This window comes from Sapajus apella, unplaced genomic scaffold (genome assembly GCF_009761245.1).
Source record: "Sapajus apella isolate SASKATOON/1434 unplaced genomic scaffold, GSC_monkey_1.0 scaffold36, whole genome shotgun sequence".
NCBI lineage: Eukaryota > Metazoa > Chordata > Mammalia > Primates > Cebidae > Sapajus > Sapajus apella.
In genome coordinates, this window is record NW_022436976.1 from 30,621,040 (window position 1) to 30,636,845 (window position 15,806).

At 42.8% G+C, this 15,806-nt stretch overlaps 1 protein-coding gene and 1 pseudogene across 3 annotated transcripts in view; one reads left to right on the forward strand and one right to left on the reverse strand.

The window, feature by feature from the left end:
- Positions 1-493: 493 nt before the first annotated feature.
- On the reverse strand, positions 494-2,775 carry LOC116563978 (annotated as a pseudogene).
- A 6,445-nt stretch (positions 2,776-9,220) lies between these two features.
- USP24 (ubiquitin specific peptidase 24) overlaps positions 9,221-15,806 on the forward strand; it is a 160,437-nt gene continuing 153,851 nt past the window's right edge. For 2 of the 3 annotated variants that reach the window (XM_032296863.1, XM_032296864.1), the window contains exon 1: positions 9,224-9,787. In XM_032296863.1, coding sequence (XP_032152754.1) covers positions 9,467-9,787 — 321 coding nt within the window. In that variant the 5' untranslated portion in view covers positions 9,224-9,466. Of the gene's footprint in view, positions 9,788-15,806 lie in introns of all 3 variants that reach the window. The other variant, XM_032296865.1, reaches the window with a different exon arrangement.

Consider the following 15,806-nt stretch of genomic DNA (forward strand, 5'->3'; position numbering starts at 1 on the left):
AGTTGTACTTTTGGATTTCTCCCTCTTGGAATCTAGCCTCCATGCTTAAGTGAAAGTTATCCCAGTAGAGAAATAGGCCATGTGGAGAGGCCCTGGGGGGTGGAATATTATATAGAGATGCCATGTGAAAGTTCACCAAATTGCCCCAGCCAAGTGCCCAGCTGAATGCAGCTTTACGAATGATCCCAGCCAACACCAAATGGAGAACTGTCCAGTCAACCCAGAGAATTACAAGAAATCACTATTGTTTTAAGCCACAGTTATTGAAGTGGTCTGAGATACAGCAATAAACAACTAAACCAGCTGGGAACCCTAAAGAATCCTACAAGTAAGGATGGGCCAAAAATAGACTAGCCCTCACAAAGACTGAGGTCCAGCTTCGAAGAAACAAACAAAAACCAGAAACAACAACAAGAAAACCCATAAAAAGCCCCCTAATCCCTGGCTGAATTAAGTTGCTTTTTATTTATCTTTTTTTTTTTTTTAACAGCAGTAAGTCTTTATTTTTCATACAGGGTGCTACTGCAGGTAACCATCAGAGAACACACTGCTATTTTCAAATATGCAGCACTGAACAAAAGCATTTTAGCATGCTGCTTTACTGTACATAGAAAACTGGCGACATCTCAGACACTAAGACCAGGAAGTATAATGGGTTAATGCTATTCGTTGACATGTTTATGAATCACTCAGCAGTGTTAATATAGGCTATCTTTACCTGAAAGCAGAATTATAATCACTCACTCTTGCAGCACTGGAAAATTCTAAAATGCAGGCCTAGTGAAAGGTAGGTACAACCAGTAAGCAAGCAAGGAACAGATGCCATGTCTGCTTCTGAAGGAAATGACTGATTAGGAACCAGGCTCTGCAGATTTTAAGAACTGATATAGCCATCTTGACAGTTTAATATTGAGTTTCCCTTACTTTGTATGTTGGCAGTCAACAAAAGTGAGAATTTCTGAAACAAGCTAAATAGGATTTAAAAGAAATTAAAAAGCAGAACACTGTCCATATAACAGAACTGCTGCTTCACAACTCTTACCCAGTTCTCTCACCTGTTGTCCTACAAAAACCTCTCATCTGTTAAGTTTTGGTGAAAGCCTCTAGTAACTGTAACAGACTTATCTCAACCCAGCTCTTGATAATAAGTGTCAGAAACAAGGCTTGTGAAGTGGATGTGTCCACAGGATTCTACTGGACGTAAGTGTCAAGTTTCCTCTTGATGTTGTCAAAGGAATCTGCTTCCATGTAATCAGCCTGGCCCTGTTCCCACCACTCCTTCCATTCTTCTAAGGCTGTCCCACAGCAGGGATCTCCCCAATGGACAGATGCGATATGGTTCCTGAAACATCTTCCACATTTACATATGAGCAGGTGTCTTTGACAAGGCCATATTGTTGAAGCAGAGGTAAAATACTCATGGCAAAGATGTTCTACCACAGATGATGAGACACTCTGATGAGTCATATTGGGATCATGGGACTCACTTTTGACACTTTCTGTTTTGGGATCATAAGTACAATTCCATGGTTTGACTAGTCCCAGGAAACACATAACTTTGGCACTTGCCCCAAACACTTTAAATTCTGGGAAGTAAAAGTATATAGAGATCCAGCTTAGGTTATAAATAAACGGCAGGTGTTTTCTGATATCTGTTGTTGCCCAGCTGCTAAAAAGCGTGTTCAGTATGCCTTGGTCCCCACCATCAAAACTACGTTGCTCAGAAGCAAGACTCAACAGCTGATTATATGTTTCTACTGAAGGCTGATAAATGACTCCAGAATTGAAGCAGTCAGGCCATCCTGAGTCAGGTGCTGCTGACAATTCTTCTCTCTCAAAAATATCATCAATATTTGCTATGACTAGAGTATCTGCATCCATGAATACACATTTTGAATACTGTGTAAGAAACCAGCAGTGGAGCTTTGCCAGCATAACACCCAACTCTGGCCTCTTCATTAAAGTTAGATGAGCAAAATTGCCACTGTCTAAGACATCTACCATGATGACTTCATCAAAGACTGTCTCTAAAACTTTTCTCATGGAGTCTGAGACCTGCAGGGTGGCAAGCATGACCAGCCTCCTGTTGGTCCTGTGCTATTTCAGAGATGAGCCCAGGACCAGGACACCTTTGGCATAGGCATCATTTGTAGTCAGTGTCACAAAGGCCTGATCTGTCATGGTGTTGCCAGAGGCACAGCAGCCAGGGTAGCCGCAGGTTGGTGGCTCAGAGAAGCTGGCACTGGGAGGGAGCATTGACCAGTGGGGAGGCACAGCGGGAATTAAATTACTTATTATACACACTCCCAAACTCAAGTGGATCCTCCCTTAAATAATACATCAACTAGAACCTCAGGTCATTGCTATAGTTTTTAAAACACAATTTTCCATTTCAAAAAACTATGCTGATAAAAATACAAAAAGTGACTGAAAATCAAGAGAAAAATCAGACAATAGAAACAGACCCACAAGAGATCCAGGTATGGAAGTTATCAAACACAAACTATAAATCAGCTGTGATTAATATGTTTGTGAAATTAAATGACAAGATAGTTTCAGCACAGATGTAGAAGTCATAAAAAATTAAAGTGAATTTACAGAGATATATACAATAACTTAAAATTAAGAACACAATAAGTAGACTTAGCAGCAGATTAGATTTGGCTGAAGGGAGAATCTGTGAATGAGAAGAGAGACAGAAGGAAATATTGAGATGAGCATGAAGAGACAGAAGAATATAAAACTTTAGGAGTCCAAGGCAGGAGGATCACTTGATCCCAGGAGTTTGGGACCAGCCTGGGCAACACAGTGAGACCCTGTCTCTACAAAAAAATTTTTTTAATTAGCCAGGCAGGTGGCTCCTATCTCTAGTCCTAACTACTTGGAAGGCTGAGGTGAGAGGATTGTTTGAGCCCAGGAGGTTGAGGTTGCAGAGAGCTGGGATCACACCACTGCACTTCAGCCTGGGCAACAGTGTGAGATCCTATCTCAAAAAAAAAAAAAAGAATATAAAATAAAGAAACAAACATAGGTGACAAATGTAATTCGGTGAAAAGGTCTCACATTTATGTAATTAATGTCCCAGAAGGAGAAGAGACAATGAAACAACAGCAATATATGAAGAAATAATGACCAAGAATTTTCTAAGCTAACGGAAGACCTCAGATGACATATTCAACAAACTCCGTTGAAGATAAATAAAAAGAAAACCACATCTAGACATATCACAATAAAACTGCTTCAAAGCAAGACAAAAGACAAAAATTGTACACTGCATAAGAAAACAAAACTCAACTTTTCATTTCAAAGTGGTTACCTAGGAATGCTAACTTGTTTTGTTGCCTAACTGGGTTCCCTACCTCCACGCTTTCTCCCTTCTAAACCATTCTCCAAACTGCAGTTAGGTTGATCTTTTTACAATTTAAGTAGCATCACTTCTCTCCTCTGCATAAATGTTTCTGTGGCTTCCTATTCTCTCAGAATGAAGTTCAGTCACCTTTTCACAATTTAAATGACCCTCTTGGAACTTGCGTCTGTCTGCCTTCCTAGCTTCCTTTCTCACTACCACATGTTGAGTATCTCTTATCTGAAATTCTTGGAACCACAGGTTTTTCAGATTTTGGACATTTTTGGATTTTGGAATATTTGCATATACAAAATGAGATATCTTAGGGATGGGACCCAAGTATAAACACAAAAGTCATTTGTTTTATACAAACCTTTTTTTTTTTTTTTTTGAGACAGAGTCTCGCTCTGTTGCCTAGGCTGGAGTACAGTGGTGCTATCTCTGCTCACTGCAACCTCTGCCATCGGGATTCAAGCAATCCTCCTGCCTCATCCTCCTGAGTAGATGGTACTACAGGCACAAGTCACCACAGCTTGGTAATTTTTTTATTTTTATTTTTATTTTTAGTAGAGATGGGGTTTCACTGTCTTAGCCAGTATGGTCTTGATCTCCTGATCTTGTGATATGCCCACCTTGGCCTCCCAAAGTGTTGGGATTACAGGCATGAGCCACTGTGCCCAGCCTTTATACACACCATATACACTTAAGCTCAAGATAATTTTTTTTATTTATTTATTGAGATGGAGTCTCACCCTGTTGCCCAGGCAGGTACAATGGTGTGATCTCAGCTTACTGCAACCTCTGCCTCCCGGTTTCAAGCAATTCTCCTGCCTCAGCTCCTGAGTAGCTGAGATTACAGATGTGTGCTACCACACCCAGCTTATATATATTTTTTTTTTCTTTTTTTTTTTTTTCAGATAGAGTTTCACTCTTGTTGTCCAGGCTGCAGTGCAATGGCACAATCTCAGCTCACTGCAACTTCCATCTCCTCGGTCCAAGCAATTCTCCTGACTCAGCCTCCTGAGTAGCTGGGATTACAAGCACCCACCACCATGCTTGCCTAATTTTTTGTATTTTTAGCCAAGACAGGTTTTCATCATGTTGGCCAGGCTGGTCTCGCACTCCTGACTTCAGATGATCCACCTGCCTCGGCCTTTCAAAGTGCTGGGATTACAGGTGTGAGCTATCAAACCCTGTCTCAAAATAATTTTATATTAGGTCAATGCAAAAGTAATTACACTTTTTGCCATTGCTTTTAATGGCAAAACCGCAATTACTTTTGTACCGACCTCATACAAAATTTTTAATTTTGTGCATGAAACAAAGTTTGTATACATTGAACCATCAGAAAGCAGAGGTGTCACCATGTGAGCTACTGATGTAGACAATCTGTGATTGTCTGGCATCACCATCATTCCTGACTCTCAATATATATGCTACCAATAAGCAATTTTTTTCTTACACCATTTACACTTAAGTACTTAACAGTAAAAAACATAACATACCCTTAATACAGTGAAAAATAATGTGCTCAGGGTAACTAAACAGCACAGTATCATCCCCAGCTGTTAAACCACAACAAACAAGGGCAAGTTTTCAATTTCCACCCATATTGTGACTGCAACCCATCCCATGAAATCAAGTGTGGAGTTTTCCACTTGTGGCACCATGTCAGCACTCAAATTTTGGGGGCTGGGCACAGTGGCTCATACCTGCAATCCCAGCACTTTGGGAAGCTGAGGTGGGCAGATCACTTGAGGTCAAGAGCTCAAGACCAGCCTGGCCAACTTGGTGAAACCCAGCTCTAGTAAGAATATAAAAATTGGCCAAGCGTGGTGGCAGACACCTATAATCCCAGCTACTCAGGAGGCTGAAGCAGGAGAATCACTTGAACCTGGGGCAGAGGTTGCAGTGATTGCGCCACTGCACTCCAGCCTGAGCGACAAAGGGAGGCTGTCTAAAAAAAAAAAAAAAAAATTCTAATTTTGGGCTGGGTGCAGTGGCTCATGCCTGTAATCCCAGCACTGTGGGAGGCCGAGGTGGGAGGATTCCTTGAGCCCCTTGAGCTCAGGATTTCAAGACCAGCCTGAGCAACTTTGTAAAACCCCATCTCTTAATAAGAAAACAAAAAATAACAAGAAAATTTTTTTTTTCCAATTTTGGAGCATTTCAGATTCCAGATTAGGAATGCTCAATCCATATCGCTTTAGAACTCTACACTCCAGCTATATTCCACTGGTTTATAATTCCTCCAAATTTATTCTCACCCACCACAGGACCTTTGCACATGCTCTTCCTTGAAACATTTTCCCCTCATTTCATATTCCTTTCCATGGCTTTCCAACCTTCTATCAGATTATCCTCTCTGGGAAATTTCCAGTTTTCCAAGACTTGGTAATTACCCCCACAGAGGGCAAGAATTTGCGCTTTATATCCTGAAATTCCCCCATCAAAGCACCTATCACACTTTATGACTATTCTTTGTCTATTTCCCTTTATTATAGACAGTAAGTTCCAAAGGGGCAGAAACTGTGTAAACGTTTTGCTCACAAATTACCTCCCTAGTCCTCAGCCTGGCTCAGAGTAGACATTCAATAAATAATTTTAAAAATTTACTATTAATTAACATGAGAAAACTCTCGTTTTGTTTTCAAGATAGTTCATCATAACTTACTTCTAGAATTAGCTACTTTTTTCTTTTCCTTTTTAACTTTTCTAGAGAACGATTATGGGAATTGAATGTAATTTAAATTTTTAAAAATCTTCTGAACATTTTCTAGATTTTACTGCAATAAAAATAAAAATGTAAATGGGAAGTGTGAATATTCATATCATAGGCCCCACCCCCGCTTTCCCAATTCCACAGAGTTTAAAGTACTCACTTGCTTTCTTACGTGCAAAAAAGTATGATTATACTACTTGCATCCTCAGATGACACTCTGGCTTTTTAGTCACTCCAGGATCCGGTTTCAAAATGGACTTCCTTGTTTTTTGTGGCTTTTTGTGGCTCCTTTCCAGTTTTTATCACAGACTTTGTTTTTCTCTGCTTCCTTCTCTGCTTCCTTTTCTCAGTTAAGCACAGCTTCCTGTCATGTTCTATAAACCTGCCACTGTTGATGAGTCTTTTTACGTGCCACGTGATTCAGTTGGCTCTCTCATGACCTCTTAGATTCTACCTCAAATTTTAGTGGCAAACAATTTTTTCATTACCTGTTATTTTCTCTCTCTTTGTAATTCATTTCTTAGTCATTAACTCTTCAAACACAGGGCAGAATTGAATGCCCTCACTTAACCATCATCAAATTTTTGTCTGTCCCAAAATCAGTACCTGGCACCCAGTAAATAGAATCATTTTTTATTCTATTTATTAAATTTATTGAATAATTACTTACTTACTAATTATTTATTTATTGAATAAATTTATTCAATTTGTTGAATAAATACCTCAGCATGTACCCTATGACGGCCTGCTTACATCAGTTTATATTGCTTTGTTCTTCATATGTCACAGATAAACATTTAAAACTTCATTGTGTACCTAGAAGTTAATAATAAAATTTTCTTACATTGTGACCCAAACCAATTAGTCTCTTTCCTTCCTTCCCTCCCTTCCTCCTTTTTCTTTCTCTCCGTCTTTTTCTTTCTCTCTCTTTCTTTCCTTTTCTTCCTTTCGAGACCAAGTCTCACTCTGTCACCCAGGCTGGAGTGCAGTGCCGCGATCTCAGCTCACTGCAGCTACCGCCTCCCAGGTTCAAGCAATCCTCTGCCTCAGCCTCCCATAAGCGCCCGCCACCACGCTTGGCGAATTTTTTGTGTGTTTTTAGTAGAGACGGGGTTTCAACATCTTGGTCAGGTCTTTAACTCCTGACCTCGTGATCTCCCCGCCTTGGCCTCCCAAAGTGCTGGGATTACAGTCCTGATCCACCGCACCTGGCCGGCATTCCTTCTTGGCAAGTTCTCGTCATTGTTGTTCAGAAGTGTAAGAAGGTTTCCTTTTGTTATTTTTAATTCGAAAATTAAGAGACTTTATTTGATTTGGACATGAGGGCTAGTCTTTATAATCCAGCCTTTAATGGAAATAACAAATGCAGTAACTCATTTAAAAGTAAAACATAGTGACAAATTCACCCTGTAAATCAAATTGCTGGTGCTTATAAATATAGATGGCAAGTTACTAAGTATGAAGGGTTCATGGTTCAGGGCAAAATATGCCAGCAGTGAGAGTGCAAAGAAAATATCTGGGTACTGCCACTAATTTAATATTTGTTGTATGTGGAAATCTTAGTGAGTGCTGGGTTGGCAACAGCAGGGGTTTGGTGGGATGAAAAAGAAAGGTTAGTTGGATTTCAGGTTCAGGAAGAAAACAGGATAAGGACATTAGGAGGTGAATTTCAGTTAGCAAGTATGTAGTATTCGAATGAAGGAATAAGCATCCGAATCTTGGGAAAGCATGGGAAAATAACCTAGAGAACGACGAACTGAAGAAAACTGAAGAGGAAAAACAGCAAGGACTTAGGCCCAGGACGGCTTTGAATGCAGCTCAGCACAAATTCGTCAACTTACCTAAAACACGATGAGATTTTCTTTTTTAATGTCATCCACTATCATTACTGTTAGTATGTGCGGTCTAAGACAATTTTTCTTCTTCCAATGTGGCCCAGGGAAGCCAAAATATTGGACACCCCTGGCTTAGATGGTGGAGTCAAGGGAACTAAAGATATGGCCCCAGTCTGCCAAAGCGAAAGGTGAGAAGAGAAAGCAAAGAAAGCAGGCCTTTAAAAGTGTAGAGGTAGGCTCAAAGGCAGAAAGAAACAGGGATGGGATGCTGCCCAAGAGGCAGGGACAGAGCGAGAATCGGGAGCCAAACACTGCGGTAAAAATGTGAGAAGGTGATGCCCACGATGCACGAACGAGTCTGTGGCAGAAGGAAGTCAGAGTCTGGGTTTCTGGAGGTTTTCATACAGAGAAATGGGATTTAGATTTCGGGTTGGAAAAACAGATTTTGGACTCTCAGGGAATTTCAGGGTAAGAGTTCGGTAGAGTTCAGTCAGCTTGGCGGAGACAGGTGGTCAGTCAGTCAGCGTTGGAAGGAAAATTCGGACAGCTGGGAGTTCAGTTCAACGGGTTTAGGGTGATTTCGGCGAGGGCTGGCGGGGCTTAGGTCGAGTGTCCCTGAGGGTGAATTTCAGCTCCGTGGTCCAGGCGTCTAGTTTGGGCAGGAATTTCTGTGGGCGGCGAGGCGTATTCAGGCAGCGTGGTGGGTGAATCTGCGCGGGATGAGGGTGGATTTCCTTCAGGACTGCGGTACATTTCAGACCGGGGTGGAGGGGTGGCGGGGTGGCGGGGTGGCGGGGCGGAGGTGCGGCGGGGTGGCGGGGTGGCGGGGTGGCGGGGCGGAGGTGCTTCGCTGCCGCCGCGCAGGGAATTCCCTCCAGGATGGGGGGCGGGGCGGGCGGCGCCGGGGTGCGCGGGTCCCGGAGGGGAAAGTCCAGCGGGGGCTCTGGGGGCTCGGACGGAGGGAAGCGGCGTCGCGGCTGCGGAGGCTCGGCCGGCCCGGGGATTCGGCGACGTTCGGCCCTGCGAGCTGCGCGGCGCGGCGGCCCCTCCCGTCCCTGGGGAATCTGTGGCCCGCGAAATGGGCGGGCGGTGGCGACGACGGCAGAGTCTCCCTCGCCTCTGCCGGGCCGCGCGGCAGCCCTTTCACCTTAGGCACGCTCGGTGGCGCGGCCCCTCCCTCCGCTCCTTTATTTAAAACCAACAGAGTACGCCGCCGCCGCCCCTTGCCTGGCAACGGCGAGCACGGTCTCCCGTGCCGCTTCCGGGAGCGGAGGCGCGGCCCCGCGGCCCGGGGAGGAGGAGGCGGAGGGGGAGGAGGCCAACATGGCGGCGCGCAGGGCTGGGCCGGGCCGCCGCCGCGCCTGAGCGCCCCACCGCCCTAGCTCGGCTCGCGGCACCCACGCCGGCACCCAGCCTGGCCCGGCGGCTGCGGAGCACGTGGGGCAGGAGCGCAGGGGCCCACCTGGACGCGGAGGCGGCGCGGAGGCTGCGCCGCGCGGCCCGCCAGGCCCGGGACCCGCAGCTTCGCCGTGCGCGGGCCGGAGCGGCCGGGAGGCCCAAGCCATGGAATCGGAGGAGGAGCAGCACATGACCACGCTGCTGTGCATGGGCTTCTCGGACCCCGCCACCATCCGCAAGGCCCTGCGCCTGGCCAAGAACGACATCAACGAGGCCGTGGCGCTGCTCACCAACGAGCGGCCGGGCCTCGACTACGGCGGCTACGAGCCCATGGACAGCGGCGGCGGCCCCAGCCCCGGGCCCGGCGGGGTCCCGCGGGGCGACGGCGGAGGTGACGGCGGCGGCGGCCCCTCCCGCGGTGGGAGCACTGGCGGCGGGGGCGGCTTCGACCCCCCGCCCGCCTACCACGAGGTGGTGGACGCGGAGGTGAGAGGGGCTACCCCTGACCTCCACGGGAGGCCACTGGGCCGGAGTTCCTGGGAGGGGACACACCCCGCTGGGCTTGCTGTGGGGAGAGGGCGTTCGACGGGGGCTTCAGTGGGGGTGGAGCGGAGAAAGAGAGAAGCCCCAGGATCCAGTTTGGAACAGAAGTCACTGGATTATGGTTAAGTGGGGAGAGAGACCCTTAGGAGAGGGGCGTGAAAGGGAATTAGGGATGCGGAGCAGGGCTGTGGGTCGGGGTAATGAGGGGTCCCTTAGGCTTCCGGCTTTGCCCGCCGACGATGGGGAGGAAGCTCTGGGGCTATCACCCGAGAAGAGAAGGCAGACACAGGAGCGTGTGGTGGGAAGGACGCGTGCGGTAGGGGGTCGGAAATGGGGTACTAGTGCACTAGGCTAGGTCGGAGATTTGTTGGCACGAGGTTTCAGTGAAGGATTGGCGGAGGCACCAGGTTCAGACTCAGAAAAAGCGGTGTGGACCGGCCAGAGTAGTGGTCTTTTATAGGATCACTGGAAAACTGTTGGGGTTGGGGTTTTAGCCAAGGGTCGGAAAGAGGGGGCATTTAGGTTTTAAAATGAAGAGGTAGCGGGCAGGGGCCAGGAATGAGGACTTGAGTGAAGTCTGGGTTGGGGGCACTGGACTTGATAAGATCAGGTGATAGAGCAGTGGGGATGGCCCTGAGAGGGCAGAGGTGGGAGGCCCGGGCAGGGGTGGGAGCTGAGGAGGGCCTAGGCAGGGATGGGGAATGGAATTGGAAGATAAAGCTGGGACCAGGTTTGGGTAAAGAGGAAGTGCTGGTCCTTGATAAGGTCAGAAATAAGAGAAAACTAGAATGGGGAAAGAGACAGTAGTCGTACTGAGGGTGCTATGCAGAGGGTCATGGAACGGGGTGGGACCCCAGTGGGAGTGGAGGAGGAGTCTTGAGGCTAATGGCTTTGATCGGAGACCTCAAGTCAAGGGGGTAAAACTATGCCTGTTTAGTTTGGGATGTGGGCAAGGAACATGGGGGAAGAAAACAGACTTTGCCTACAATCAAGAAAAAAAGATCGACCAGAAGCAGCAGTGCTTTTGAATAATTACTTTGCAGGAAAATAGTAGCTCATGGCAGGAATTTTGGTCAGTTTCATTGGCTAGTTCATTTCAGGGGCCAGTAAAACAGCTTGGCCTGACCGCAGAAGAGCAGAGATCTCAAATGATTGGGATTGTGTTATTAGGTAGAGATATGAATTTGGTTAATTCTTAATGAAGCTAAGCCTTCTGAAAGTCTTTCTCCTGAGCAGTGTTATATCCTCTTAATTGTATGCTTCTGCAGCAGCTCCTCGGGCTGAAGTAGCTTGGGCAAGAAGGTGACACTTAAAAAAAAACAACAACAGGTTTCTGCACAAGATTTCTTTGGTTTCCACACTTTGACACAGTTGCTAGATTGCCTTCTGTAACCCACTAACTCAGCTGTGTCATTCATTGACTAGTGTATGGAAATAAAGATTGTCATTATTCCTAGTTTGGGAATTTAAAAAAATTTTCGTATAATTAACTATACTTAAGTCCCTTTAAGAAATGAGCTTCTCTTTGCCAGTTCCTATCACTCCTCCCTTGTTCCTTCCAGTTTTGACCCAGTTTTGAAATCAGGAAGAAAGCCATTGCTTTTTCAGAAGGTGTTTGTGTAACTCTGCAAAGCCCAGTGTATTCTCATTATGTGAGAAATTTTATTCTTTTTCTCTTTTGTCATACTTTTTAATTTCCTGTGATTGGAAAATCAATTTTAATTACAATGCTTGGTGCATTTATATTAACATTCGCACCAACCTTAGCTTACTGACAGTACGTGTAAGTACAAAGAGTTGGGAGTGGCTTCTTATGTGAATGGCAAGCTGAGGAGTTTGCTTTCTGGTAAAAATCCAGGAAATCTCCATCTTTTTGAAGCAGTGCATCAAGTCCTCATTTCCCCTAGACCTGTGGATTTGGCCTGGGGTAGAGAGGCTGCACCATTTACTTAAGAGAGTTGAAAATGAGCTGGTGACTGAGGCTGCTTTACCCATGAAGCATATTGACAGAGGTTGGCAGGCTGACACTTTCCTGACACACAGGAGCCTTTTGGGAACATTTAACCCAGAATGTGCTTCGGTGGTTTAAAAATATTCATGCATGCCACTTCTTGGTCATCCTTGGTGTACACAGTGGGAAACTGAGGCTTTTGATCTTGGAAAATAAGGAACGGTAATAAATATTATCAAGCATCTACAATGTGTCAGGCCCTGTCTTAGGTGCATTATACAGTTTATTTAACCCTTGGTGAGAGAATTAGCGTAGCCTTTTTAGGGATACTATTATGTAGTGGGTGGCAGAGGCTGAATTTGAAGCCAGATCTCTTTGACTTCAAAGCCAGTGTGCTTTTCACTCTGTTCAACTCATGGCTTTAGGATTAAATTTGTTTGGTAACAGTGTGGATACTAAGGAAAAATAATGAAGGAATGACAAATTTTGAGGCTACTGTGCAATGATGTCATGAGCACCAGCCAAAGCATTAGGAATCTCATAATGGGTAGAATATAAGGTGAATCGTAGATTTTATTTTGAAGCAGACTTTAGAAATTAATAATTAGTTCAGCTCCCTTATTTAGCAAATGCAGCCTTTCAGGCCCCAAAGGGGAAGTGGCTTGTCCCCACAGAATCAGTTAATAGAAGAGGTGGGCTGGTACTCAGGCCGGCCCTTTTGCTCTAAGTCCTGCACTCTTTTGGCCTCTCTTTCAAAGGAAAAAGAAATGGGACAAAGTAATGGGTTAAAGGGAAGGAAGAAAAGAGGAGTAAAAAAACTGGGTGAAGGTTGTCAGCTGTTATATAGTTAACCCTTTTTATTTATAAAAACTGAATAGTTAACCCTTTTTATTTCTAAAAACTGAGTACTTTAAATTATATACGTTTCTATTTGCTGCATAGGAAATTTCAGTTTCATTGTCCTCTTTAAAAATGTGAAAAACAGAATAAAATCTGTTTAGGAATTGATTAGAAAAGAAAAATGATTTGAGTTTTGTAATATTTGTAGTCTGGGGATAGCAGTGGTTTTCTCTGAATGTCTTCAAGTCCCAGGGGCAGGGAAGAGAGTGGTGAACAGAACATGGAGTTTACATTCTAGTGAGCCTTAGTCCAAGCCTCTCATTTTACAAGAAATGACTGCCCAAGTAGCAAATGACTGCTCATGTAGCTAGTTAGGTAAATCAGTTTGGGGCCCTGCTGTAATTAGGATTTAGTTTAAAAATTAATATTTGAACAGTAAAAGCTGTTAACTTCCGGTTTAGTAGAAGCAAGGAGAATGCAGATAAAAAAGACCTAGATACCTAGCAAAACCCAGAACTGCATAGAAAGCCACCTTGTTAATATCCTCCAATTAAGTAAGTAAAGACAGTGTTTTGCAGAAAAGATGTGTTTTGTTCTCACTAGTATTGTTGGATGTGAATGTTCTTGCTCTCTGGGCCTGGGAGGGACTTTAAGAAGCTGTCCAGTTTTGATTTTGAATAGAATTACTTCAAAATCATTCCACGGCACATAGGAGTCTGTTCTATTATTAAAGAGAATGAGCTCTCACAGCTGCTCTAAATAACTTATTCTGATTTTTAACCACCCCGCTGTCAGAATTCTTCAGTCTTTGCTGCATGGCTAATGTAAACTCCTCTGGCCTGCTAGATGCATACCAGTTGGTTCTGTTCTCTACAGAACTGGAAGAGTTGGGCCTTTGTAATCCCTTCAGGGATCAGTAGAAATCTGAACCAGGTATCCTGTGCATCTTACAAAACTTAACAATTATAAACTGTACCTTATCTGTAAGGAATACCTTCATACATGAATAGTATAATGAATACCTTATTCATTAAGTTTCTTTATTTTGTCTTTAGAAAATACTAAAATGAAAGTTTTTGGAAGGAAATTCCATATTAACTGAGGAAATACCTTTGTTAAATGTCTAGTGCTGTTGATTAATATCCCTAGAAGTGACGTTTAATACTGTGATCTGATAAGCATTGTGAACTCCTTGTTTTGTTCTTGTTTTAATGTGGACCTTCATAAATGCGTTAAAGCTCATGCACTCCACTCACTAAGTGCTCTAAGTGCACTAAAGCTTCTGGAGGTGTTATTTTGTCAGAAGTATTTGCAAGATTTCATTGCTTTTTTGTTTTTTAAGTTTAGAGCCCCAAAGTTGGTCCTGCTGTAGTATGTCTAAGTCACATAAAAATAAAAAACATATTATTTATAGTCCCTTAACCCATTCCTGTTTCTTTTTTTCACCTTTGGTAGAAAGTGGTAATTATAAATGGATTAAAATTGTAATACTCTCAATGTGTATAATTAAGGTTTATGTTAAAATTCATGTTCTCCTTTTCCTAAAATACAACAATCCTAGTATGAATGTGGAGTAAATATCAGATGACTAGCTTTTAATTAACTATTAGTGATTTGAATACATGACCTGTGGTTTGTGAATTACCGTGATTTGATAAATTAAAAAAAAAAAAAAAAAAGTCCTTTGAAGGCTTTAGAGTAAAAAATGAAATAATTTCACAAATCAGTTGAAAGTAGATGAAACAAAAATAGAGAATTAAAGATTAATCAGCATAGCCTAATTTTGAAATAAGAATTTATTTTTGAACTTGTGTGTGTGTGTGTGTGTGTGTGTATGTATTTATCTCCTTTGGGAATTACGTCTTTGAGTTAATGTAATGGTTGGAGTCTTACCTTGTAATTACCTGGCCATTCACTTTTAGAATGAATGTAATTTGGTATGAAGGGAGTAACTTTTGTGTGTCCACGAATGTGGTTTTAGTGAAATCATAGTAGATTGTGACAGCTTTATGCAGCATAAGAATATTGTCAGCTTAAATTTTGAAACCAATTTTAATGTTAGAAAAGTAAATGTTGTAATGTTTTTAACAATTTGAGGAAAAGGTTTCAACGTTAATAGAAAAATATGTTCATATACTTAAGTATTTTAATACTTAACTGCCTACAATATCATAATATCATATACCAATTACTTGAATCCGAGTGTGGAGGGCTTTTTTTTTTTTTCTTTTAATAAGGAAATATTAAGAAAGATTTAGTAGAATCTTTCAAATTTGGAGTTGAGTTTTCTTGGAAATTTTCCATATATGGAACCCTAGAGAGAAGTAAGAGGTGAACACATAAGTACATAAGATTGAACCATTTCAGAACACCTTCATAAATGCATTAAAGCTCATGCACTCCACCACTAAGTGTTCTAAGTGCACTAAAGCTCATGCATTTCATTCACTTGTGTTTAAACTTAAAAAAAAATACAGTTCAAACAAGTTTTAATATTAGGTTTCCTATCAAATTAGAATGGTTTATGGTATTCTAAACACAAGATGATGAGCTCTTAGAGACAAGCCCATTTGACAATAGTGAGAAGTGACAGTAGCAGCTTAGTGGTCAGGGAGGGGACAGGAAAGCTTTAAAAGCCGATTCAACCAAATCACACGAGCCGATTTGTGTAGGGTGATTTGAAACAGCTTTATGTGTTTCATGGCCCTGAGAGGATAACTGTGTTTTCAGTGATGCCACAGTCAAGGGTCAGGAATGTTTAAATGTTTAATATATTTCAGTAAGGTTTTCCTGAAAAAAAAAAAAAAAAAAAAAGAAGAAGAAAGTTGGATCGGTAGAGAAGTAGGCTTCTGACACCTGGAGGATTGAGATTTGAGGACATTTGAGTCATGATACTAGATTGCAGAGGTACTGCTAAGAGAATTGTGCTTCATTTTCAAAAGGGTAAATTTTTTTTTCTCCCTTTTTTTCTTGGGAGTTTTATTTCCTTTTTTAAGCTTGTATTTATCATTATCAGGAATTTTTTAGTGTTATATTTTTTAGTCACAGCTGGCATAAAAATTTTTCTTAAACTCATATTGGTAGTAGGTAACATTAATGGTTTTTTTTTTTTTTTTTTTTTTTTTTTTTTTGAGGTGGAGTTTCACTCTTTTGCCTAGGCTGGAGTCCAGT